The 24,471-nt window shown below is 36.2% G+C and overlaps 1 protein-coding gene across 9 annotated transcripts in view; it reads left to right on the forward strand.

Moving 5' to 3' along the window:
• Positions 1 to 24,471, forward strand: part of SLC4A7 (solute carrier family 4 member 7) — an 85,952-nt gene that overhangs the window by 56,442 nt on the left and 5,039 nt on the right. For all 9 annotated transcript variants that reach the window (XM_061362654.1, XM_061362658.1, XM_061362660.1 and 6 more), the window contains 16 exons: positions 4,773 to 4,888; positions 6,193 to 6,350; positions 8,238 to 8,325; positions 9,251 to 9,397; positions 10,664 to 10,767; positions 12,285 to 12,459; positions 14,771 to 14,904; positions 15,535 to 15,780; positions 17,375 to 17,480; positions 19,135 to 19,296; positions 20,279 to 20,392; positions 20,837 to 20,998; positions 21,256 to 21,507; positions 22,642 to 22,710; positions 23,099 to 23,272; positions 23,624 to 23,755. In XM_061362654.1, coding sequence (XP_061218638.1) covers positions 4,773 to 4,888; positions 6,193 to 6,350; positions 8,238 to 8,325; positions 9,251 to 9,397; positions 10,664 to 10,767; positions 12,285 to 12,459; positions 14,771 to 14,904; positions 15,535 to 15,780; positions 17,375 to 17,480; positions 19,135 to 19,296; positions 20,279 to 20,392; positions 20,837 to 20,998; positions 21,256 to 21,507; positions 22,642 to 22,710; positions 23,099 to 23,272; positions 23,624 to 23,755 — 2,339 coding nt within the window. The remainder of the gene's footprint in view (positions 1 to 4,772; positions 4,889 to 6,192; positions 6,351 to 8,237; positions 8,326 to 9,250; positions 9,398 to 10,663; positions 10,768 to 12,284; positions 12,460 to 14,770; positions 14,905 to 15,534; positions 15,781 to 17,374; positions 17,481 to 19,134; positions 19,297 to 20,278; positions 20,393 to 20,836; positions 20,999 to 21,255; positions 21,508 to 22,641; positions 22,711 to 23,098; positions 23,273 to 23,623; positions 23,756 to 24,471) is intronic.

Consider the following 24,471-nt stretch of genomic DNA (forward strand, 5'->3'; position numbering starts at 1 on the left):
GTAAGGTAGGTAAAAGTTTATAATTCTAGGTTTGTAGATCAGAGCTCAGCAGTTTATTAATTTTTTGCCTTGCAAAGCTATTGTTCTTTGCATCTTAAAAGGTATGTGGATGTATAGGTAAGTTGAAAGAAAGGATGGATAGTTCTGACAGCTTCTTAAGTAGTTTTTAGTAAATATTTAATAACTTGTACATTCTGCATGCATACTGCTATGCTTGCTTTACTTTTGCAAAATTATCACCTATTTGGAGACTTCAGGATTCTTCTAGATAGATAATGGTTTTAAGATCATTTCTTTTAGCCTTTAAGCTCCTCCTGGGGTGAGGAGGGCTAGGGTGTGGGGTGTTTTTCTTGGTTTCCTTCCTCACTTATTTAACAATTAAGAGCACACTGTTACATCTAGCAGTGAAAATACGCTGACAGAGAAAAGGTTGTGGTTATCGCTCTTCACATTTTGCAACTGAATCACTGAGAAGGAAAGAGCAAGCTAAGTTGTAGGCTGTCATACTGACTTGGAGGAGGGGTGTATCTTTACTTAAATTCAGAAAAACAAACAGAAGGCTCTTTCTCTCACTTCTTTATGGGACAAGACAAGAATTAAGATTGTTCTCTCTCATGGGTGATCTTTCAAAGGTAATAAAAAACCAGAACTAAACCAGCTGTAATCACTCATCCAGTTCTTACTTTTCTACTCATCTGACAGGAATTACAGCATGCCAGACCCAAGGTCTTTAGAGCCCAAGAGAAGGCAAACAAATGAAGATCAAGTACTTGATGCCCTAACATACCACTAATAGAGCTTTTTGATACCACTAATATACCACCAATAGAGCTTATTGATACCACTAATAGAGCTTTCCACCAGAATCTCCAAGTCATGTCAAATTGCTTTTGTGCCTTTATGTTTCTCATAAAGGAAGAATCTGAAGGGATGATCTCCCAGTTAATCCATAAATGAAAGTCTTCCCAGGGAAGAATGAACACCAGTAATGATGAAAGACGTTTTTGTTTTCTGAGAGGTTCCCCCCCCCCCCTTTTTAATTCAAGAAGTCATCTGAACACAGAGACACATTTTCTGTAGACTTGCCTTTGAAGACATTCTCAGACTATGACTTTGGGGCTGCAATTGGACTAATCTCTTGGTTATTACTTCCTGGCCCTGCTGGCTGCCTATTTCTGATACAGACCAGGATGCTGTTGGCCTTCTTGGCTGCCTGGACACAAGCTGGCTCATGTTCAGCCAGCCTTCAGTCAGCACACCCAGGTCCTTTTCTGCCAGGCAGTTTTCCAGCCACTCTTCCCCAAGCCATTGGTCCATTCCACTATAAGTTGTGGTTTGTATTCCCTCTCTAGTAATTCAGAGCATTGCAATCTGAATACCTTTTCCACATCTGTATAATTGAGTTTGCCTCCTGTGAGCATTAGGAATTGTGTTAATTTTTTAATAGGTGGTCTTCTTCTGCGTTAACATTCATCTGTCTTTGACCTTGTGGTATTGAGACTTTATTTTTGGTCTTTATAAATAGATGGAAGGTTACTGAACTTAATGTGAATTACTGTAAAAGGAGGGAAGGGGGGGGGATACCTTCAGTCTACTGCTTTTCATCAACCAGTCATCAGTTCAGAACAGGTCCACCAGGCAAAGAGTTCTCTTAATGATATAGTTCTTCTTTTGTCATCAGTTGAAGAACAGCTTTTGTTTTCCCATCTTTGAGACTGTTGATAATGAATTCCATAGGTAGAGCTAGGAAGGGAGAGAGCTGTGTCACAGCTAAAGGTGAACACTCTTAATTCACCAGTATCATTAAGCTTTCTTAATGTCTGTGAACAACGGCAAAGTGTCCCGTTTTAAGAAGTCTTTTGGTTCATTGATGGATGTACGTTAAAACTGAGTAAGATAGTATTTTAGAACAGCTTTGCTTTTACAATAATAACGTACTGGAAATAGTAATTTAGAAAGATGTACATATTTGCCTTCTAAGAGCAATTTTAATATTTTCCCATTGAGACTCATTGGAATTTATTTTTAAAAATTGATTTTTATTTCTTTAAATACAAATATAGTGTGAGTTTGTATTTGCAAGTTTTGTTTCATACACTTTGCCTATGTAAACACAATTATGTTGGAATAATCCTGCTTAGGTGTTGAACTGCTCTTATTTCCCTGATGTATTTATTTTTACCTGAAGTTGAGGTGTGTGGCAAATGTCTGTATTATTCCTGCTTCCTTTTTCCAGCAGATAATGTCCATTACATTTTTATGATCACAGGAGTAAACTAAGTGTAGTTGGCTAAAGAAATGCATATGACCATTAGTGAAGGTGCAGTTTTCAGTACTTTAACTTGAGTGATCTTAGGGTGTTTTAATCCAAACTTTTCAAGACTCAATCAACTGTTGTCTTTCTAAGGAGACAGGTGGTGTATCTGCCCAGCTAACGATGTCAAGAAGAGAACTATGTATTTTTAAAGATCCCACTGGTGGCTTTGGGAAAACGAGATGAATTTCTCTGTCTTTGGTCTAGAAAAATTACTAGGTAAACTTCCTTTCAGCAGTAGCCTTTGAGTTTGTATCTACTGAACTGGAAAGGAGAAAGAAAGACGTTCTGTTAGTGAGAGATTTCAGAATTATTTCACAATTAGAAGTGATAATATCAGACTGATATACATAATAAAACAGTATTATATGGAAAGGCTTGATCAGGTCTGAAAACTTATTAGTATTCTCATGTGAGCAGAGCAGTCTGTCCAACTGCAAGACTAGCAGAAGTAAAGCTTTTTACATGTGGTTTAGAATCAGACAGATGTTCCTGTATTGGTGCCAAAACTTGTGAATCTTGAATGTGACTGATTGGAGAAATTTTGAAGGCAAACTTTTAGAAGAATTGGTATTGCAGAAATAGATTAGTTTATGCTAATGCATAGAGTCCTTATTTTTTATTCTCCTCTTTGGTTGTTTCTTCGCGTTTTGTTCTAGTCTATGCTTGCTCTTGCTCACAGAGCATTTGTGTAAAGGGCAAAATGATGCATTATTGTTCATCTTTCATCAGTTACCTTTATTGTTATGTGGGGGGAAGTGAAAGAAGTTTGTGTGTATCCACTTTCATACTATGCTCTTCTGCAACAACTGCTTAGTATTTCTGTTCTATTTCTGGTCCTACAAATAACATCTTAACATCAACTCTTACGCACTTAAACGACTGAACAGCTGATTTTGCAGGTGGTTGATTGCTGTTAGTCATTCTTGTGTATAACATATACATCTTGGAGCAGAAGGGTAGAATTGTGACTGCTTTGTTTTGTTTTCCCTAGCTTACCTAATGTTGTATTTCTAGTGTTAGCTAATTACTTGTGCATGTTAGGATTCACAAACGAAATTGCAGCTTACTAACTTCATTTGGTTTTTGCTTCAGGAAAAGCTACCCACACCACTTACATCCCTATGAACTGTAAGAATGAAAATTAATGGTAAAGGCTTGGGCCTGCATGTTTCTTTGATATGATGGCTCTTTGAATGAGGGTGTTTTGGGGTTTTTTTGTTTTTTGGGGGGAGTGTTTGTTTTTCTTTTTAGCTAAATTCGGGGATCAAATAAAGTTAATTCGGTTATCATTTGAAATGCTAAAAAAGTCAAATTACTAAATTATAAACACAGACGGATGCAATTAGTTATGCAGTAGTACTTAAGATGGAACAATAGCCAACAGGTAGCCAAGTGAGGACTTCAGTTTTATCTTGACTTGAGTGATGCTTGGCCTAAATACAAACTTTCTGCATGTAATACAATGTCGAGACTTTTACTCTGTCCAGTGTGGTTTTGAAAGCATGTTGAAGCATGATTTTATCACCATATCTGAAAGGTCTAGTGTAGACAAGCAAGGCCAAATGCACTTCTAGTGCATGTTAAACCGAACAAGTAAAAGCTCTGTAGTGCAAAAGATGGGATTTGGGCTTGGTTATGCATGCCTAGACAAGCTTTTAAATGGTAGTTGGGAAGGGATAGCCATGGGACAATATGGTATTCAGGTGTACAAACACCTGGGTTACTTGCCTTTTGCACCCCTAATGAGCCGGGAATTCACTGTTGCTAGTAGCATGGCAAGCTGCATAAAACAGTTTTGTCTTGAAGCAGGTGTCAGAAGGAAGCTGTATGTTTAATGGCTTCATTTGCACGTGCCTCTTCAGCTAATGTGTTAAGAGGCACCATTTCATATAGTAACATCTGGTCAGGTCAATACTTGGAGCTTTGGTCTGTAGATGGGAATCGTGGTTTGCAAGCTGTCTCCTTCATGTAGTACGCAATTTATTTGTGCAAGTTAGTTAACTACCAGGGTATTGTTCCTTGTAGTTGTAATCTGGCTTGCCAAGGCTTTTACATTTGAAATAACTGCTATAGAGAAGACTAGGGAGCAGAGGTGTTGCTTTTTGTGTTTGAGGACTTCTAAATATAGCAAAGGTGCTGTCTGCTACTTACTAGAGCAGTTACGATTAAAATGTCAAAAGTTGTTATTTTTTCTGCACTTAAAGTAGCTCTTATTTACTGGTGACTGTTCTGCAAATGGCCATCATTTGGGCAATACTTATGTTTTTTAATGATGTCGTTATTTTGACAACACAGTGACTTGTTAATGTTGCATTTATGATACTAATGTAGGGCACCCTTACTGAATAATTTGCACATTTGCTTTAAGCAAGCTGCCACATTGAGTGTTGGTAGTGTCGCATACTTGGTTCACTTCATACACCATTTTGAACTTACCCCTTTTGTTTTGATTCAGGGCTGTTAGCATCTCCACAATCAGCACCTGGATATTTAGACACTGGGAAAACTGGAGAGGTTAAAGGTACCGGGGCAGGAGGAAGCAGAGAAAATAGCACAGTTGATTTTAGTAAGGTAAGTAATCTTAATGTTTAGCAGAATATAACTATGTAACAAAAAATGTGATTGTAACTTCCCTCTTATTTACAACTAAGAAACATATAGGTACACGTATATACTCCACAAGACGTGTACTTAGCTGTAACTTGTATGTACAAGTGCCACAATACGGTGTAGGCTAAATGCATCAAACGTATTTGAAAGCCCTCCCAGTGGGACTGAACTTCGTTTCCTTTGATCTTTTCATTATTATGGTAACTTCAAGAGTGCAGTTGCTGTACTTTCTCATGCAGAGGGAGGTATTTTCAGATTTGCTATAAAGACTCTTATAAAAACAATATTATAGATCGTGTTGTAACATTTTCCCTAGGACAGACTTTCTGGGGTTTTTTTGTAAAGAGGGCTTTGAAAGGAAATTTGTTTTGTATGTTTTATGAATTTGCTATAGAAAGTTATTATTGTGTATCTTAATCATTAGGAGCATACAGTACAACTTTCTGAAGGAAATCTTGTGTCATACTGTAAATCCTTTGTCTTTCTTTCATAATTTAAATTTTCTGGACAAGTTCCTTCTATGAAACACTAAGAAAATTGGTCAATTATGCTTAAGGAAAGCTAACTTACACAGTAGTTCAGATCTAATCATGGCAGGGGCCATATATTCCTGTCACAGTTTGTATTTTTGCTTGGCGTGGCCTTCTGTACACCTGCCTTGTCTCCTGTTGGGCAGGAGTCAGCCTCCTGGCACTGTAGTTGTGGCACACTTGGTGTGGGACTCAAGAGGCCACTCGTAAGTGCCTTAGATAGCCGTGTAACTTGTGCTTGTGTTTGTGTGAGAGTTCATGTGCTGTACTGTTTTCTAATGCTCTTCTGTAGTTATAGAAATGAATGTCAGTATTTTCAGCCATCATATTTTTCATGGATGAAAACAAACATACAAATTATGTTTCAAAATTATGACCTATTTGAAATATACAGCTGTGAAACAACTACTTGCATTCTAGAAACTGTGTAATTACATGAACTCTCCTTAGTTAATTTTGTGCGTAGATTTTATTATGTCCTATCACAGAATGTTTGTTATGATAAGCAATATTAGAAAGGTGGTTTTGCAGTTTGGAGTCTTCTAGAATATGGTAGGTAGCAGTAATTCTAAATTCTAGAGAATAGTTTATTAGTTAGCTGCCTGACATTTTCTGCATATGTTTGTCTTTTCTGTACTGTGGGGTATATAATTTGCCTTTGTAGCATAGATGTCTAGTAAAGACTGATAAACTTACGTAAGGGAATAAACACTTGTTTCATCTTTGTATGAATAGGTTGATATGAACTTCATGAGGAAAATACCTGCAGGAGCAGAAGCGTCAAATGTATTAGTGGGAGAAGTAGACTTTTTAGAAAGACCTATTATTGCTTTTGTGAGACTCTCCCCAGCTGTGCTTCTCTCAGGTCTCACAGAAGTTCCGGTTCCTACACGGTAAATAACTGCTTAGAAGGTCTGGCTTTACTTACACAAGATGATAATAATCTTTAAGATCTCAAAAAGTTATACCGTTTTATACATACTGTATTAAGCTCAAGAAATGTAAACTTTTGCTTAACATAATGTCAGTCATTTGGTGCCAAATTTAAAGTAATAAGATCCACTATAAAGTCTCTGAATGCTTTAAATGTATATAATGATGCTGTCTTAAACAAGTGCAGAAGCTGAAACTGGTAGTTGGAGTAAAGCAGTGAATTTTCCAAGCTTGTGTTGCCATTTTAAATATCAGCATGAAGATTGTTATACATCCCTTCAGCATGGCACAGAGTAACAGTGGGAGACTCCACAAAGTCTGAAAGTCTGTCTAATTTGAAACTATGCTCATTGTATAGAAATATTCTGTATATTAATAACCTCAGTGGTGGAAAAACTTAGTTTTTTCAGTTACATGCCCAAATCTACGTGGCTAACACTGGGGTAACCAATCTTCAGCTAATACATTGAATTGGTTTTCAATCTGCAATATGCTATCCTTCCTGGTGCACCCACCCTCATCTCCCCGATATCATGGGTCTCACAGTGTACTGTGAGTAGTTCACCACAGATCATCAAATATGAAAATGCAGGTCCCATTATAAAGATGGCAGGTTGTTTTGTCAGTCATCATAGAGGGCACTTCATTTTCTGTGCACATTGATGTATTGGTCTGTTCTGTGGTGTTTGGCATAAATATGTCCATTTATGTGTTCTGGTGGTTTTCTTTTTAATATTTTAAAATTATCAAAGTGCTTGCTTGGTAATTTTCAATTTATACAGTCTTACTGAAAGGCAAAAATAATCTTAGCAATGTTGTATAAATAAGAGAATATTCAGGGACTAGTTGCTCATAATGTTTTTTAGGAAGTTCTAGAATTTCTGCATATGGATTATCATATTAATGTATCTAAAATTATCCTGTCCTGAGTTTTTCAGAATGGTTTAGACTTTCAGATTTGGAGTAGCATATTTGATTCTAAAGATGCAGTTTCTGTTTCAGTAGGTCAGTCACCTTGCAAAAGAAAGATAACATTGAACTGTTGGTACTGTATGGGGAAAGAAGGCACTTTAAAGTATGTTATTTGTACTTAGAAATTTTATTTTCATGGAGTATAGGAAGAAGGTCATGAAAACAATTATGGAGGTTTGGTGCTTTGTATCCGTTTGAATATATAAGATACTAATCCTGTTTGGTGGTGTAATAACTGTTACTCTGATTGGAAATGGAGACTGCTAACATATGGTGTGACCCACACCAAGGTTGAATTCCTTCCCAAAATGTCACTTTTACCTTCTTAGGTATTCAAAATACAGACTCTCTTCCACTGACACAGGACCAGGATGTGTCTATATGAGTATGCCCAGCATGTTTCTTGAAATATATCAATGTATCTGTTGTGTGATGAGCCCAGTCACAGCAAGTAGGAGGGATTTAACTCCCATGAAGGAGATGATTGATCATCAGAGAGGCTAGAGCAGGTGATAAAACTCCTGGGCCCTCACTAAAAAGTCTTTGCCAGTGGGAATGTCAGAAATGCTTATAACTTGGAGGAAATATCCATTGCGCTCTAGTCTGTGGATTTCTACTATGTATCAGGCATTATAAGAACTTGAAAAATGAGGCTTAATCAGGAAGTTTTTGGAGTAATTTTGGTTCAGGATTTGAGTTCCTTCCATTAATTACTTTGAGGCCAACATTTTCTTAGTCTTGCAGCAGTCCTTAAGATCTGAAATGGTGAAGAGGATTTTTACTTCACTACGAAATTTTCTTTAAGCATTAGTTTGTAAAAACCCTCTAAGTGTATTCCATTGAGTCAGCTGTATTCTTGATTGCTCTCTCCACAGGTTTTTGTTTTTGTTGCTGGGACCAGCAGGAAAAGCTCCACAGTACCATGAAATTGGAAGATCAATAGCAACACTTATGACAGATGATGTGAGTGATATTTTAAACACTTGTGATTAAAGAAGTCCATAATAATGTGCTTACCAACTGCTTTTAATTAAAATATTCTGGTGTGCAGGGTTAACCCCTGCCCCCCCAACTGGTTGTGTAAGTTTGCAGTTTTCCATTTATTGCTTGTGTTAGTGAAGTAGATAATGGTAAATTCATTATTTCTCTTATCTACCTTGAAGAAATCCTAAATGTATTTCTGAAAAAAATTGTAGCTTTGGTGTATAGATTTCCTGTGTGTCTTAAATTAGGAAATTGAACTATTAAATGGAACTGAGCCTGATATGAATCTCTTGTGTTTCAAAAAGGACACAGTAAACTGCCCAAGTGTTCTGGACAGTAAGTTTAAGAATGTGATTGAGTCATCAGAGATCTCTTTTGAATAAAAGTGATGTCAAATAATTAAAATTAGGATTTTACTAGGCATCTGTAGTCATATGCTTAGCCCTGCTGAATGGTTTTGAAGAGCCCCGGGGCAGTTTGGACTTTCAAAGACTAATGTTATGTTACTGAGCAAAATTAGAATGTTTTAATTCTGACTTCCCATTGAGCACCACCTACTGAGTTGCTGATAATTATTAGGGCTATCAAGCAGAAGTTCTACGGTTTCTTTACTCTAGAACAGTTTAAAGTTGGAAATGTAAACCAGAAATTGGTCATTTTACAATTGGCTTCTAGTCTGTTAATACGGTACTTGTACAGTGTGAGAATTGAATATTAAAAGCTTTAGTTGCCACTTCTAATTTATAAGGTAGCTCTTAATGCGAAAGTATGCAACTAAAGTAAAAGCCTAACTTTTGAGGACCTTTAAAAACTATTCCATGCCTTTTAAAAAATAGTTCCTTGTAATCACATCCTCTTTCAAAAAACCAAACCACCACCACTGTTTCATAATTTCTTCTTGCAGGTTTTCCATGATGTTGCCTATAAAGCAAAAGACCGAAATGATTTGTTGTCAGGAATTGATGAATTTTTAGACCAAGTGACAGTCCTGCCTCCAGGAGAATGGGATCCATCTATACGAATTGAGCCACCAAAAAGTGTTCCTTCCCAGGTAATATACTACAAAAACATTCACGTAAATTGTGTACTGAGTGTATACTTCAGTAGAACATCAGGGGAGTCCCCACATTTGGGATTGTCAATTTAAGTAAAAAAAATCCAAAAGTGCATTGTCAGTTTAAGTAAGAAACAAAACAGAGAATCAAAAAAAGTGTTAATCCATTTCCTTCTGTACTTTTAAGTAAGTTGTATTTACCATATTTCCTTTCATAATGCTGAAATGAGTTTCTGTGAGATCTAGAAGAACTGGTCAGAAATTGTACCTTAGTGCATACTGTAAATTTGATTATTAATCAAAGAATGATCAGCAAGAATATTGTAATTCTTCTAAAAACTTCTATTTGCATACAGCATTTATTGAAATGTTGTAATGTGTATTGGCTAGCATATAATGTTTACAGAATGTTTATGAATTAGATTAAAAACTGGATCATATCACTCAGTTGTGGCACAAGCTTAGAATTAGAGCCAAGGCAAAGCTGGACCTTAGAGGGACTCTTGATTTCTTCCCTTTCTTCTTCTTCACAACTGAGGGTAATTGCTGCTGTCAGGATCAAAAGTGCTCTTGATTCAAAAGGTTGACATTGGCGTTGAATCCAGTGGTGGTTTAGGGGTGTGGGTGGAATGGAATGGGTGACAGGAGCTCAGTCTGTCCATGAATAGCCTGGAGCTACCACTTAACTTGTTTCCAAAATAAGCAGGGCTCAGGGCTTTTTGCAAGGCAAACTGGGCTGAGAAATTTATGAGGAGCTTGTGAGCAGCTTGCTCAATAGGGGAATGACTTCTCATTTATACTGGAATGACTTCTTACTTGCACTTCAGCTAAACACTGTGTGTGTCAAAAAGTGAGGTCAGTTTCTGTTGGAAGCTAGAGGCCTCTGCTCTGGAAATGATTGAGGTGAGCAGAAAAGAAACTTGAAAATTTCTAGGCAATCATGGTTGAGCCTCTGCTGTGTTTTGGAAAGGTAGCCTTTTTTTCATCATATTTCAGGGTCATATTTCTTGTAGAAAGAGGGAAGATAGGGTTGGGCAAGGTACTACTAGTAAGAGCTTTTAGGGGAGTTTTTGTACAGTTCTTGTTGTCTGTACTCAAGATGACTTTGGCAAATGGAGTACTGCTGATGAGCTGGGACCATGATAAAGGTTTGGGAGGTGTGGAGTCTCTTCATGCTGTCTTTGAATTATACTTCTTAGTGTAAAGGCACTCTGAAAGTATGATATTTTTCTTTTCTTTTTCCCCCACCTTTACTGCCCCCAGGAGAAAAGGAAGGTACCTAAATTTCCAAATGGATCTACTCCTACAGGAGAGACTCTCAAAGAAGAAGGCCATCATGCTGGACCTGAACTTGAGAGAACTGGAAGGTGTGTTCACTTTCCTAAATACTAGATACCATAAAAAAATAAAAGTAATAAACCTTCACAGTTTTTAATGGTGACATTTGAACATAAAAATAATGGTATAAGTGTCAGAGCGCATCCTTTTTCCTTTTCAAGTGTTGAATTCTTGCCCATAAATGCCAATCCACTTAAAGCATTTTCAAGCCTGTGGCAATGTTTCTCAACACATTTGCGAAGGATTTCATATAAGATGCTGCCTAATTTAACTAACTGACTTTAAGAGTTCGATTTTATAATTGTCAAGAGTAAGCAATTATCATAATTGTAAGAGGAATATACAATTTTCAGTATTGGGCTAGGTACTAAAAATTTCAATTAAAATCTGTTTTCTTAAACATGCATGAAATTGAACATCTAGGGATATAAAGGGGAAAAAATACTTTGGTATTGGTTATGTTTTGGATTTGGTCAGGTTTCTTTTAGATCTAAACTAAAATTGAAGGAATTTCTTTCAGTTGACTTGCATTGTTATTCCCAGTTAGTTCTGAAATACTTGCAAAAAAGTCCAAAATTGGAAATATCTGGTTAAGATTAAACCTTAATAGCTCATGTATGAGAGAGTATGGATTAAATCAGCTGAGAAATTCTGAAAAATATGTACAATGAGGTTATCCCCAAAATAATGAACTTCCAAATGAAATTCATCTTTCTCATACCTTTGCAAGAAGGACTTTACAACATTTGTGTTGATTTTTACTATTTTGGCCTTGTTATACTTACCTTTTGCTGTTTTGCAGACAGTATATGGAGCTCAGAGATTAATTTCTGCCCACAATTATTGTTAGATGAGACTCTTGTTTTTCTTAGGAATGGGATATTAAATTATTTTTTTATAATTCAAAATAAATTTTTTTTGTAGGTGCAAATTATACCTAATATTTTGGAGTCTTGTAAATTTTTTGGAAACTGACAAAAGCTTTTTAATTCCTTGCGAGTAATTTACTCATTTGAACTGACATGTTTGATTTTTGTATTTCCATTTTAGCATATCTCTATACTCCAGGTGAAAACACTGTTAAAAGTAGTAGGCCTGAATTTATGGAACTAGCCGCATGCATGTAGAGAATTTGAATCAACTTGCTGGAGTAGTAATATTGAAATGTGTCAATGCAGTGGTCTTGGTTGAGGCTTAGCACATTTCTTCTGTTCCTTCTTTTGAATGTTGCAAGACAGATTTGATTTAAAGCATTATTTAGGTAAAAGCACTTGCAAAGATATTTTTTTCAGTATCTAGCCCATACACAAAAATACCTAGCCAGCATTTAAAGATGTGGATAACCTGCTTGATTGTATTTAGAATACTACTGAAATGGAATAGATAAGATTCGCATTTACGTTTTAAAGTGTTATGATTTAATCTGGATTACAAAATAGCTAATTCGTGCTGGTAGTAGGCACTGGCAGTCATGTGTAGCCCATAGTTTTAAACTAGCTAGAATCCTCTAGTGTACAGTTTGACGAGTTTCATCTCACCTATTTAGGCTTTTTGGTGGTTTGATACTTGACATCCAAAGGAAAGCACCTTTTTTCTTGAGTGACTTCAAGGATGCATTAAGCCTGCAGTGCCTGGCCTCGATTCTTTTCCTATACTGTGCCTGTATGTCTCCTGTAATCACTTTTGGAGGGCTCCTGGGAGAAGCTACACAAGGCAGAATAGTGAGTACAAAGAATGGTAGTGGCCAGGCTTTTAGACCTTCAGAGGCAAGTCACTGTGTGCATTTGTCTCATTTACTTATACTTGTATTTGAAGAATTTACCCACAGCACTTGATTAGCCTGCCCCAAAGCAGATCTTCCCCAAAAGGTAATTGCTGTGGAAAATGTGGGGCACCCATGTGAACAGGAGAAGATGCACAGTGGAGGTAAAAAATGTTTATCCTGCCTTATTGGATGAATGGCTTTCATGAATTGAAAAAAAGGCTTGCATTGCCTTCTTTTTGGCTCGGTAAAATAATGCAATAGCAGTAAAGGTGCACCATCCCACTAGGCCTACTTTAGGCAAAGTCAGAAGCTCAAGGTGGATAGTCAAGAACATGTACTGGCCTTGAGTAGTAGGCCTATGAGGATGATAATGCCTGCAGCGTATGGGTAGCAGTCACTTGTGTATTTAAGTAATGGACAGGATATGCATATGCTTTCACTAATGGTATGTTGTTAACTATAAAGCGGCTAAGGTTTATGAGCAGAAAATACTCTTCATTGTAAATGACTTGAATATAAACCATACACATACAAAATTCTGGTAGTGTTATTGTTGTGCAGTAGATAACTTTGGTTTTGGGGTCAGGGAAAGAATACTTAAAATCACCAGTGTTAATAACTTAGTATTTTTGTCGATTGGCTTGTGAGTTAATTAGTCTGAAGTGTATTTTCTGTTTGTAAATCCATCATGAAGAAACAAGGCTCTGTCCCCTTGGGGGAAGTAAAGATGTATTTAGACATGTCCTTTACAAATTTTAAGTTTCTGGTAAAGCTTATAGTGCCATAAAAATCATTTTGATACTTAGATCAAGTTCTTTAAGCTTGTATTATATTAAAATTTAGTTAACTGTTACGTCTCTTTCAAGTAGTGCTGTTGACTCAGATTTTTTGTTTATTGATGTATCACTCCAAGCTGATAGCAAATGCCAAAATAAATTATATCATTCTGTGTGCTGTTTTTGCCACTGTAAGTGTAGGAATGGTTATCAAAATGTTGATGTAACTTTTGAGTGTGCGTTATGTATAATTATGAACATATGCTCCTTTTAAGGCTTGATTCTTAAACACCTTCTTTCTTTTAGCTATCTGGAATTGTTTGCGGGTTTGTTGCTGCCTTCAGATACTTGGTGTGCATCATTGAATATAAAATTTAGTTACTGCACACACATGTTCAAGCACAGTAGCTGACACTGTAAGGTACACAGTTTGTCTTTGAAACCTTCCCTTGCATTCTCAGAGGTCATCACCTCCACAGTACTGTCCCTGCCACCCTGATCGAGAACCCCAAGGTTAATGCATTGACTGACCAAAAGCACTAATTCACGGGTAGTAAAACAAGAGACTGTGATTATATATATGTTTTTTCCTAATGTAATTAACAAAGAACTTATGTTTTCATTTTTAATAGCCCCAGTACAGCAAACCATTTTGCCCAGTTTTAGATCTTTCCTGATTCGGAGCTTAACTTTGCATAAATACTGTTTTCTTAGGCTTGTGTAATTGTAAAATAGCAGACACTTAACAATTCCACCAGGAGCCCTTTAATCTGTAATCCATGACTTCTCATAGTTATAAATAGTGTCTTCAACTATTTTCAAGTAATTTTCATATCATTTTAGCATCTAAAAAGTCCTGCCCCTCTGTTTTGAGGTGCAGCATAACTTCTTTTTAGCAGAAAAGTGTTAAAACACCTAAATCGTGAGCTGAAGTATTATCTTACTTCAGTGAAAAAAAATGCATTACCAGGAGGGACATTGTTTTACTGCTCATCTGTTTTCGGTGTCATGTATGCATAAACTAGTATTGTTATGTAGCTTCCCCTGCACCTCCACCTGTCAAGTTTCTTTTGTAATGCTTGGTTGACTAATGCAGGTTTTAGTAAGGTATGTTGCAATATATTTGGCTGTTTTCTTTTCAGAGACAGATTGTTCTTTCTGTAAACTACATGTTGAGTAACTTTTATTTTCTTAATTTGTGGTAATTGTTGGTATGTTTTTCCTCCATAGCTGGCAGGACTAGTAACTTGTTCTCATGGTTTTGGATGGCTTTAGGTTTCTCAGGGACTGAAGTTTGCAAAATCTTTTTTCCATGGTATTGTAACTGCAAAACTGTGTTGTTATTTTTGTCTCAAACATCAATATTAATTGCAATGTTTTTACACCTTGTTTCTAAGTTAATGCATCTTAAAACTGTGTTTGTGCAGATGTGATGCTAAATGCTAACCTGAAACGCAGCGTAGTTACAACAGTTTCTTTTCCCCCAAACAGAGTGCAATAGAGTCTCTCTTTGGAGCCTCATTAACTGGGATTGCCTATTCTCTCTTTGCTGGGCAACCTCTTACTATTCTGGGGAGCACCGGACCAGTTCTAGTATTTGAAAAAATATTATTTAAATTTTGTAGGTAAGTGATGTTTGTATTCTCTTGATGTACTTTCTAACTTGCTAGCCTGTTACAGTAGCTTTAGTTGAAAACAGATGTGTGCTAAAAGTGTATGTCCATGAAGATATGAATGCAGTGTCAAGAGACTAAGAGATGGATGGGGTTTGGCCAAGCTGTTAGGCACTGGTGAGCCTTCATGAGAAAATCAGTGATAAGTAGTGGCTAGGACTTCAATAAAAGTTATGTTGATTATATTTTTATATATATATATATATGTTGATTTTATATATATATATGTTGAATATATATAGATTGATTATATATATAAAAGTTGAGTTGCTGGCTTTGGTTCTGCAGGGGTAAACAGGGGTTGATCTGCCTTCTAGGAGAAAACATCTAAGTAACTCTAGAAAGATCATTCCCATGATGCTTCCCAAGATAGGTAGTTGCACCCTCAATCCTAGAAACACACTGCAGTGTTGCTTTGATTTGGTGGAAGAGGAGACAGAAAAGTTTCTGCTTCTTTCAGATCTAGTGTTAAGGATGAGGAAAGTAGTGACTACCTCTTGAGCTTGGCCTCAGTATCTGTTTTCAAATAGAATATAAGTGACTTTTGGCTCAGTTAATACTTCTGTTTCTGTCTTCACACAGGGATTATGATCTTTCCTACCTCTCCCTGCGAACTAGCATTGGTCTGTGGACTGCATTTTTATGCATAGTGCTTGTAGCCACAGATGCCAGCAGCCTTGTGTGTTACATCACTCGATTTACTGAGGAAGCTTTTGCAGCACTTATATGCATCATATTTATTTATGAAGCATTGGAAAAGCTTTTTCATTTGGGAGAACTGTATGCCTTCAATATGCACAATGACTTGAGTAAACTGACTTTATATTCGTAAGTACCAAGTTTCTGTCCGTTAGTAAAATACGTAGTGAAAATGTTTGTAGCACAGAGACGTACCATTTACTAAACTGCAATGTGTGCCTCTCCTAGGAAGGGTAGGAGGAATGCTGGGGGTGGTATGGGCATGAGAAACCTCAGAAAAATTCTATTCAGGATGCTGTGGATTGAATTTTCTGTGTTAGCTCTGGGTGGTTGGAAGGGATAAGGGGCTGTGACACTGCCTGCTTTAATTGTACCTTTATTAAAGGTCAGCCTGGAGATTAGATCTCTGTCTTTCTGTCTTTCCACTTCTAGAAATCATGATAGTTTACCTGACCTGGGTGAGGATTAATTCCAGGTGGCTGAGGCATGGAGAGCTTCTGCAGCTTTCACATTCTATACACAAGCTGTATAAGTTACTCTGTTTGCAACTACCTCATAGGAATTACTGCTTTCCAATCTTCTGTTTCTTTTTGCTGTTACTTTAGGATCCAGTTAGGAAGGAAAGTATATTTGTAGAATCATAGAATGTGGGTTTGAAGGCACCTTAAAGATAACTTAATTTCAAACCTCCCCATGAACATTTAGTGCTTTTTCCTTCTTTATTGTCACACCATCAGGATGCAAGCTTGCCCTTCTATGGTTCTTTGTTTTTTCGGTATCTTGACAAATCTCATAGAAAGAGGAGACTTACTTCTTGCTTACTCTCTGTTTCTTTTCTACATAAATGTTTATGTGTTAAGCTTATGGTTTGGTGTACTTAACTAGCTTTGATTTAATTGGATGTTTTCAGATAATCTTCAGTATGTTACATGGTTTTGGTTGGGTTTTTTTAACTGATGTGTACGTCTGTGGGCCTGTCTGATAGAAAGGACCTTGCAGTCCAACTTCGCAAACCACTGCAGTTAGGAGGGGCACTTTTAGTTGTACAAAAACTGACTGAAAAACGCGTAGATGTAGTTGCTTTAAATCTGAACAGTTTATGCACTTCTATCTTCAGTTAGCCCACCACATACTCAAGAAGAGTGTCTTACTTCATGGTGACCAGTTTTGTCATATGTAGATCAGAAAGCATGCCAAATGCAAGATAAACGGCTGACTACCAACATTTTAGAAAAGAATCAAACTTCTAGTACCTAATGACATGTCTGGTTTGAAAAGGAGCTGCTGAAATTGAGTCATCTGAACCAGTTTCTAAAATGAAATGGATTTTTAACTTAATCCTTTATTCACAATATGTAGGAGTCTGCATATATTATCTATTTCATTTTATTATCGGGTGTCATTCTATATGGAAACTGGCAAAGCAGCCAAATAATTACGTCACTGTCTTGCCTGCTTCTAAATCTTTAAAATACATAGTTTGGGGTTTTTGTCCAATCTGTTAAACCTCCTGAGCAGTTGCCTCTTTGATTCTTCTTTTCCCACACACCCCCAATAATCCTAATTCATGTCACATAAGGAAGAGCCTTATACTCTGCTGCTTTCATAAAGCTTGGGGAAAACTGTGGTTTAAATTTTTCAGGATATTTGAAATTACTGCACATCACTGCACTTTGGCACATACAGCTTAAATGCATATACATTAATTTTTAATTCCCTTCAGATGTGTGTGTGCTGCTCCTGAGAATCCCAGCAATGAAACTTTGCGCGTATGGAGGAATATGAATAAGTCTGTGGAAAGTATAGCATGGAGAAATCTTACAGTTCCTGTGAGTATCTAAAAGCTCTGTGTGTGTGTGTGTGTGTGTGTGTGTGTGTGTGTATGTATAAAACTAAATACACAGTACCACTCTGGATTATTTTTTTTTTTTTTCATCTTTCATCAAGAAATATTTGAACCTGGACTGTTGTCTTTAAACCTATGTTTCTGAAATCTTTTATTCCTCCCATAATGTTTTAAGCAGTCATTGTAGTTGCTCGGATCAATGAGTGCATGACAGTAAATGCTAGATAACGTGATACACAGTAATATCATAAAACGTCTGATTGAGGTAACCACTTGAATTCTGAGAGGCAGAGCAGTCTTCTTTGTGAATGTCGATGAGATAAATGAATAAGAAATTGCTTCCCTCAATTTCCCGGAAAGAGTGAAGAAGTATTTTTAAGAACTGAAGATGGAATCTGCAGTTAAAATGTGGTAGCAAACACTTTTCATTTGTTAAACATTGGTATGAAACTACAGTAGAATCAAATAAACTACCTAAATAATGATTGGAAGAAAATAATTACCTGGAAACTTGAAAGGAAACAGATGAACTGTTGGAAGGCATAGACTTGAAAGCATTTTGTATTGTGTTTCATAACTCTGTGTGCCTAATTCAGCCATCTTAGGATATCTAAAATGGCAGTAGATAGCCGTGTATGTGCTCTCCTTGTGTCTGAGCCTAGACATTCGCACTGGAAGCAGGCATTTTGCACAGCAAAAATATTGTGAAAAATCTCAGGGCATTACTGAAGGCGTAACTGCAGTGTTTTCTGTGTACGACCAATGGCTCCTGCTTTACTGTAATCACATAGGATGGCAGTTTTGAACTTAGTTTTTACGTTTTTCTTATATTTATTACTCATTTTATATACCTTTTCATTCTCTTAAACATCTTTAGTCTTCCCAGAGATGCAGAACTGATCCAGAATTTGGTGGTGCTTATAATCAAAGTACATTGTTAACAGGATGAATTTTTGTCTTCAGTTAAATTTTCAATAAATTAACCTGTTCTATAGACCAGGTTGTGGCAGTGCTGCTTACTGAATTTATTGTTGTTTCCTCATAGTCTGTGTGTCTACTTTAATTCTTTACTTTGCATTTCAGTAAGCCTTTTTGATAGGAATCATCTGACTTTGCTCTCTTTTTTATTCGTATTACTTATGATGCTTTTCTACTTTTTCTTCTTACAGTTGGATAAAGCTCATTTTGTAAGAGTCTGTTTTTTTTTTTTCCTTAACTGTATTGGGACAGAACAAAGTCAAGAATAAAGATGGGAGAAACTGAGGAGATCTTTTTTTATGTTTGCTGGTTTGAAAGTTGATGTCAATAGTCCGCTTTTCTCGGGCTTAGTCCTCAGTCTTTATTTATACATTCAGTTATGTGATGCTTTGAGAAATAGAAATGAGGGTGCATGTAAAGAAGCTGTTTCCATTCTGGTATCTTCCAGCATATTTTGTCATCCTGAAATAATCAGTGATAATCAGTGTGGCTCTTCTGCAACAGACAGCATGCATTTTTGGCATTTCAGGCAGATGAAGGAAAGAACTCCCCTGTTTGTGATTGTAGAAATTTATGTGTTTTATATAAAAAACTGCAAGTTAGCTTGAACGTACTAAATGAATAAAACACAGGAATTTAAGAAGCTTTTCTCTTTGCAGGAATGTTTAGAATTGCATGGTGTGTTTCATGGATCAGCTTGTGGGCGTCACGGACCATATATTCCAGATGTTCTCTTCTGGTCTGTCATATTATTCTTTACAACATTTTTCCTCTCCTCTTTCCTTAAGCAATTCAAGACCAAACGCTATTTCCCAACGAAGGTAATTCTGATTAGACTATTTTTCTCTTGTGATAAAGAATTAGTATAACTTAGAGGAGTTGAATTTTCTATTTTGCTTCAGAAATTTGTGTTGCGAGATTTCTTTTAAGACCAAAAAAACCCAACCCAAAACAAATAATGCAAACTTTAAGCAAGAAAATGAACAGATTATTCCAAAAATGAAGACATTAGAGGAAAGAAATTGGCCACAGAAGATTTAGTGCTTATTCTCTAAATGTTATAAACATTAGAAGATCTAAAGCAGTCTGTTTCCCTGTATTGTTGGGTACTGCCCAGGTACCATTCGGAGAGATAATACTGCGGCTAGGTTTTCTTCATCTAGCTGTACAGAGCAACTTACTGCTTTCCCCAGACTGTTGATGTATGAAGGATTCTGAGTAGTTCCTCAGGGGATTGATATTTCTACTAGAGGCTAATATAATGATTATCCCTGGAGTGATTTACACAGCTTATTTCTGCTAGCCAGAATAAAGTATTTAGATACTTTGTAAACCTCAGCCCATTCCTACAATGTGTTCCTAATGTTTAGTAAAGTCACCTCTGATAACCTGAATCTGTTGCAAATTATACCTCTCCTGTCATCAAATGTATGAATACTGATTTGGAACAATTCAGTGCTGTGACTGAATCAAGCTACAAAACACTATCTGTGATGGCCCAGCATCCTAGTAGGGTTGGGGGGACAGGAAGATGAGGAAGGAATTATTTTAAGTAATTCATTTCTTGCAGTAGGTCACTTTTAAATGAGGATGAACAGTTGTACAGAATAGTTGCCTTCTGCAGCTTCATGCTGTTCTGGCAGGCAGCTTAAATTTAAAAATAAAAAGAGAAAGTATATTGAATGTTCAGTGGTGTAATATAATATAAATAGACTTCACTTTTCACAGGGGAGAAAGTTCTTCCTGTACACGCAAATTACAATGATAAAAAAGCAAGAGTTAACACAGGTCATTTCTTTATAGGTGCGTTCTACCATCAGTGACTTTGCAGTATTTCTGACCATAGTAATAATGGTTTTGATTGACTATCTCGTGGGAGTACCTTCTCCTAAGCTTCACGTTCCAGAGAAATTTGAAGTAAGAAATACAACCTTTTAAAAAACTTAACTTTTTAAATGCTTGCAGTTTTGTGGACAGTAGAACAGTAGAATTGTGTAGGAACAGAAATTTATCTTCTTTACTTACAAATTAGTTGATGAAGTAACTTCTCTTTTCTGTTTTGGATGTATATCTCATCTGACAGTATAGACTATGCTTTATATTATAATATCACTAAAACAGAAGCATTCTTTAGTGCGAACATGCAAAAATGAAGGAGTGGAATGGATTCCATTCCATGTAGATTTAATAGTCACACATATAACAGCTAAATCAGTCTTTTGGTCAAAGCTGTTGGAAAAAAATCTAAACTCATATTTAAAAGACTGTTGATTTGTTCATTTGTTGATTTGCAGCTGTTTGCAAGAATAAAATCTGCATTTTATTTTAGTAATTTCTCATTGTGGATCTTTATTTTTTCAGCCCACTCTAAAAAACCGAGGATGGTTTATGGATCCTCTTGGAAGCAATCCTTGGTGGACACTTTTGATAGCTGCTGTTCCTGCATTACTCTGTACTATTCTCATTTTCATGGATCAACAAATAACAGCTGTTATTATAAACAGGAAAGAGCATAAGCTGAAGGTAAAAGTGATTTTCACAAAGCTTGAGTGTTGTGTAAGTCAAGTTTATTTTAAATCAGAATCACTCTGCAAGTCTGTGAAATGTTGCCAACAGCTACTACATAAATGGGTATATAGGCTAACAAAGAACAAATACTATTTTGTGGACACTCTCAAAGTATTTAACTTTTTTAGTAATAATTTGTTTACCAGCTGAGTTATAAATATTGTATCATAAATAGAAAGTTTATAAAATTATTTGTTTGCTTAATTTCACAGAAAGGCTGTGGCTATCATCTTGATCTGCTCATGGTTGGTGTTATGTTGGGGGTATGTTCTATCATGGGCTTACCGTGGTTTGTTGCTGCAACTGTCCTGTCTATAAGTCATGTTAACAGCCTGAAAGTTGAATCTGAATGCTCAGCACCAGGAGAGCAACCAAAGTTCTTGGGAATCCGGGAGCAGCGAGTGACAGGATTGATGATTTTTGTCCTGATGGGGTTGTCAGTGTTCATGACCTCAGTGTTAAAGGTAAAAGACAGTTGTCCCAAAATATTTTCTTTGTGCTTTTCATTTTGATATTTAGCATTTCATAATGTTAGAAAGTTTTATTATGTTAATTAAAGCATACCTGGACTCATTCTTAATTTGCTTTTTTAACAACAGATGTTAATTGAATAAAAATTATGTAAGAAAATGAAAGTTGAGCAAGTTAGGAATGTAGTGAGTAGTGAAGAAAGCTACTTTCTTCCATATTACCTGATTTTCTTGCCAGCTATTCTTTAGTTTCTTTAGTTCCTTACTTAAAATAGTTATTCTGTAGTTTTCATGTGAGTACATAAATGGAGAGAGAGAGAGAAGGAGTGTGACAAGATTACAAAGTTACTTGAGCAGAAGCGATATAGCAGAAGAAACAAACCCATCTAGTTTAAAAAGTGATCAGCAGAAATTGCATTGTTCACTTCTCATTCTTCAGATAATTAAACTTCCTTTGATGTTTGGAGTGTCAAGATTATCTTATTCATTGCCACGGTGTAACAGATTTTTCAGGTTGTATTGTGGCCTCAGTTTACACTTTTTCTTTTAATTTATATCTACAGTGCCCTTCCAAAGACTTCACTGAAACAAAAGCAGTCAGTTCAGTTGGCTTTTTGCTCAGATTTGAGTAAAATCCATTCAACTTCTGCTTAGCTGTTTCAAAGCCAGTAGTTATAATGAGAAATGAAAAAAAACCCACACCTTTTTGTTGCCAAAATAACAGCTATTGTATAACTGCTTATACCTTTACAGAATTTTGTAAAACTCTGTTCAAACACAGATCACAAGTTGTTCACAAAAAGGTAGCTTCTAATGACTGTTTAAGTGTAGGTAATGGGAAGATGGAGACACAGCTATAGTTTAAAAATTAGAGCTACATATATTTCTGAGTAGTTGACCATTGGTATGTTTTAAAGTAGGTAAAGGTCTGAAACAATAAGGCGTAGCAGTTATAAGCTGCTCAATGACGCATATGTTTTTTTCTATAAAGAAAGTGTCAGCTTTTATAGAGTTCGCTTACTTAAAATACAAATTCAGAAGTAACTTGGTCAATGTCTTTCACTAATATGGACTGCTGTGTTATGCCATGTTAATTTCACAAGTAACTGGGTGTTTTTTCCTTCCCAGTTTATTCCAATGCCAGTTTTGTATGGTGTCTTTCTTTACATGGGAGTATCCTCATTAAAAGGCATTCAGGTAAAGTCTGATTTTAATGAGTGGTTTGCTTTTATTTAGCACTGAATGACACATTGCTTTTTGTGAACAACAATCAAGTCAGCCCATATTGTTTGAATAACATTTGTATTTGTTCCTACAATGTTGTCCCTTCACTTCTCACTTCTTTTGCGTTTATTCTTTCAGTAGTGTAGCTGAGCAACAAATTTTCTGAAATAGCGTGAAATTTTATAGTGGTAATAGCAGGGAAAGAAACACAATAAAACACAATGGCACCAATACTCACCCACTTGAATGAGTACTTTATTTGGGATTAATTTATGTTTCTAGGGTGCCCTAAACATGTTTATTTCCTATCTGGAGGGGAAGAAAATAATTAACTGAAGGATGATTTTATTCTTCAATGCAGTTTTTTGACCGTATAAAACTGTTTGGAATGCCTGCCAAACATCAGCCTGACCTGATTTATCTACGTTATGTGCCACTCTGGAAAGTCCATATCTTTACAGTTGTTCAGCTCACTTGTCTAGTTCTGTTGTGGGTGATTAAAGCCTCTGCAGCTGCTGTTGTTTTCCCTATGATGGTAAGTTTTCTGTTTTACAAGTTAATTGTTTTCCAGGAGTGTGTGCATCATCCAGGATCTCTTCAAAACATATTTGCTACTTTGAGAAAGAAGGGAGTGGGAAGGAAACAAAAGAACCTGTAATACAAGTTTTGTTCACTTTTGAAACACAAGGTCTTTTCATTTCCTCATAATAAACAATGCAGTTGTGAATAGCTATTGAAGGTGGAAATTATTTAACTTTGTGGTGAGATAAAAGTAGCCCAATGAAAAAGGGCTTCAGTTAAAAATTCTGAATGTACTGAAAGTGTGTGTGCATTTTTGTTCACTTAAATAGCGTAATATAAATGATTCCATTATGGTTCCCTTAAGGTTCTAGCTTTAGTGTTCGTTCGCAAGCTCATGGATTTATGTTTCACCAAAAGAGAGCTTAGCTGGCTTGATGATCTTATGCCAGAAAGTAAAAAGAAGAAAGAAGATGACAAAAAGAAAAAGGAGAAAGAAGTAAGTATGAAAACAATCAAACTAAGCATGTGTAAGTTGCTAGGAAATACTCAGTGAGACTTAAGAACTTTAAGTGGCCTGAGCATATGACCACATATACCAAATACATACTTTGAAACTTTTTACTAATGAGATTTAATGCTTGAGTAATTATTACTGGCAATTAAGTCGAACAGTCAGTTTCAATGATGCTAGTATGAACTATGACTCTTATTTGCAATTTAAATTAGTAGGCAATGGCAAAATAAGAGGTTTTTAGCACAAAATGTTGTTTACTTTGTCTTTCATCAGGTTAAAAGGAGAGAAAAGGGAGAGAGAGAGAAAAGCAGTGGATTACGGATCTTTGCTTACATTAATCACAGAACTCTTCATCATATTAGGGACATCTTGCTCGTGTATGTTTGCAGAGCTGTAGTTAAAATCAACTGCTAGTTACAAATACTATAGTAATATAGCTTGTATAACTTTTCCATGGAAGTCTCACTTAACTGTACACCATCTAACTGAATTTCTCACAAAACTTGTAACACCCTTCTTTCCACTTCCCATCACCCCTACCTGGATAAAACACTTCTAAGAAAAAAAGCCTTAAACTGTATCTTCTGCATTCAGCTTCAGGACCTATGGGGAAATGGCCTTTACCCCTATGGAAATGAACTGTCAGTATGAGATACTACTTTGATTTCTGCTTCTTAAGTAATTTTGTACATTGTTTT

The sequence above is a fragment of the Neopsephotus bourkii genome, unplaced genomic scaffold (assembly GCF_033783945.1).
Source record: "Neopsephotus bourkii isolate Nb327-2 ecotype Australia unplaced genomic scaffold, CSIRO-AGI_Nbou_v1 NB_1132, whole genome shotgun sequence".
Taxonomy (NCBI): Eukaryota; Metazoa; Chordata; class Aves; order Psittaciformes; family Psittacidae; genus Neopsephotus; species Neopsephotus bourkii.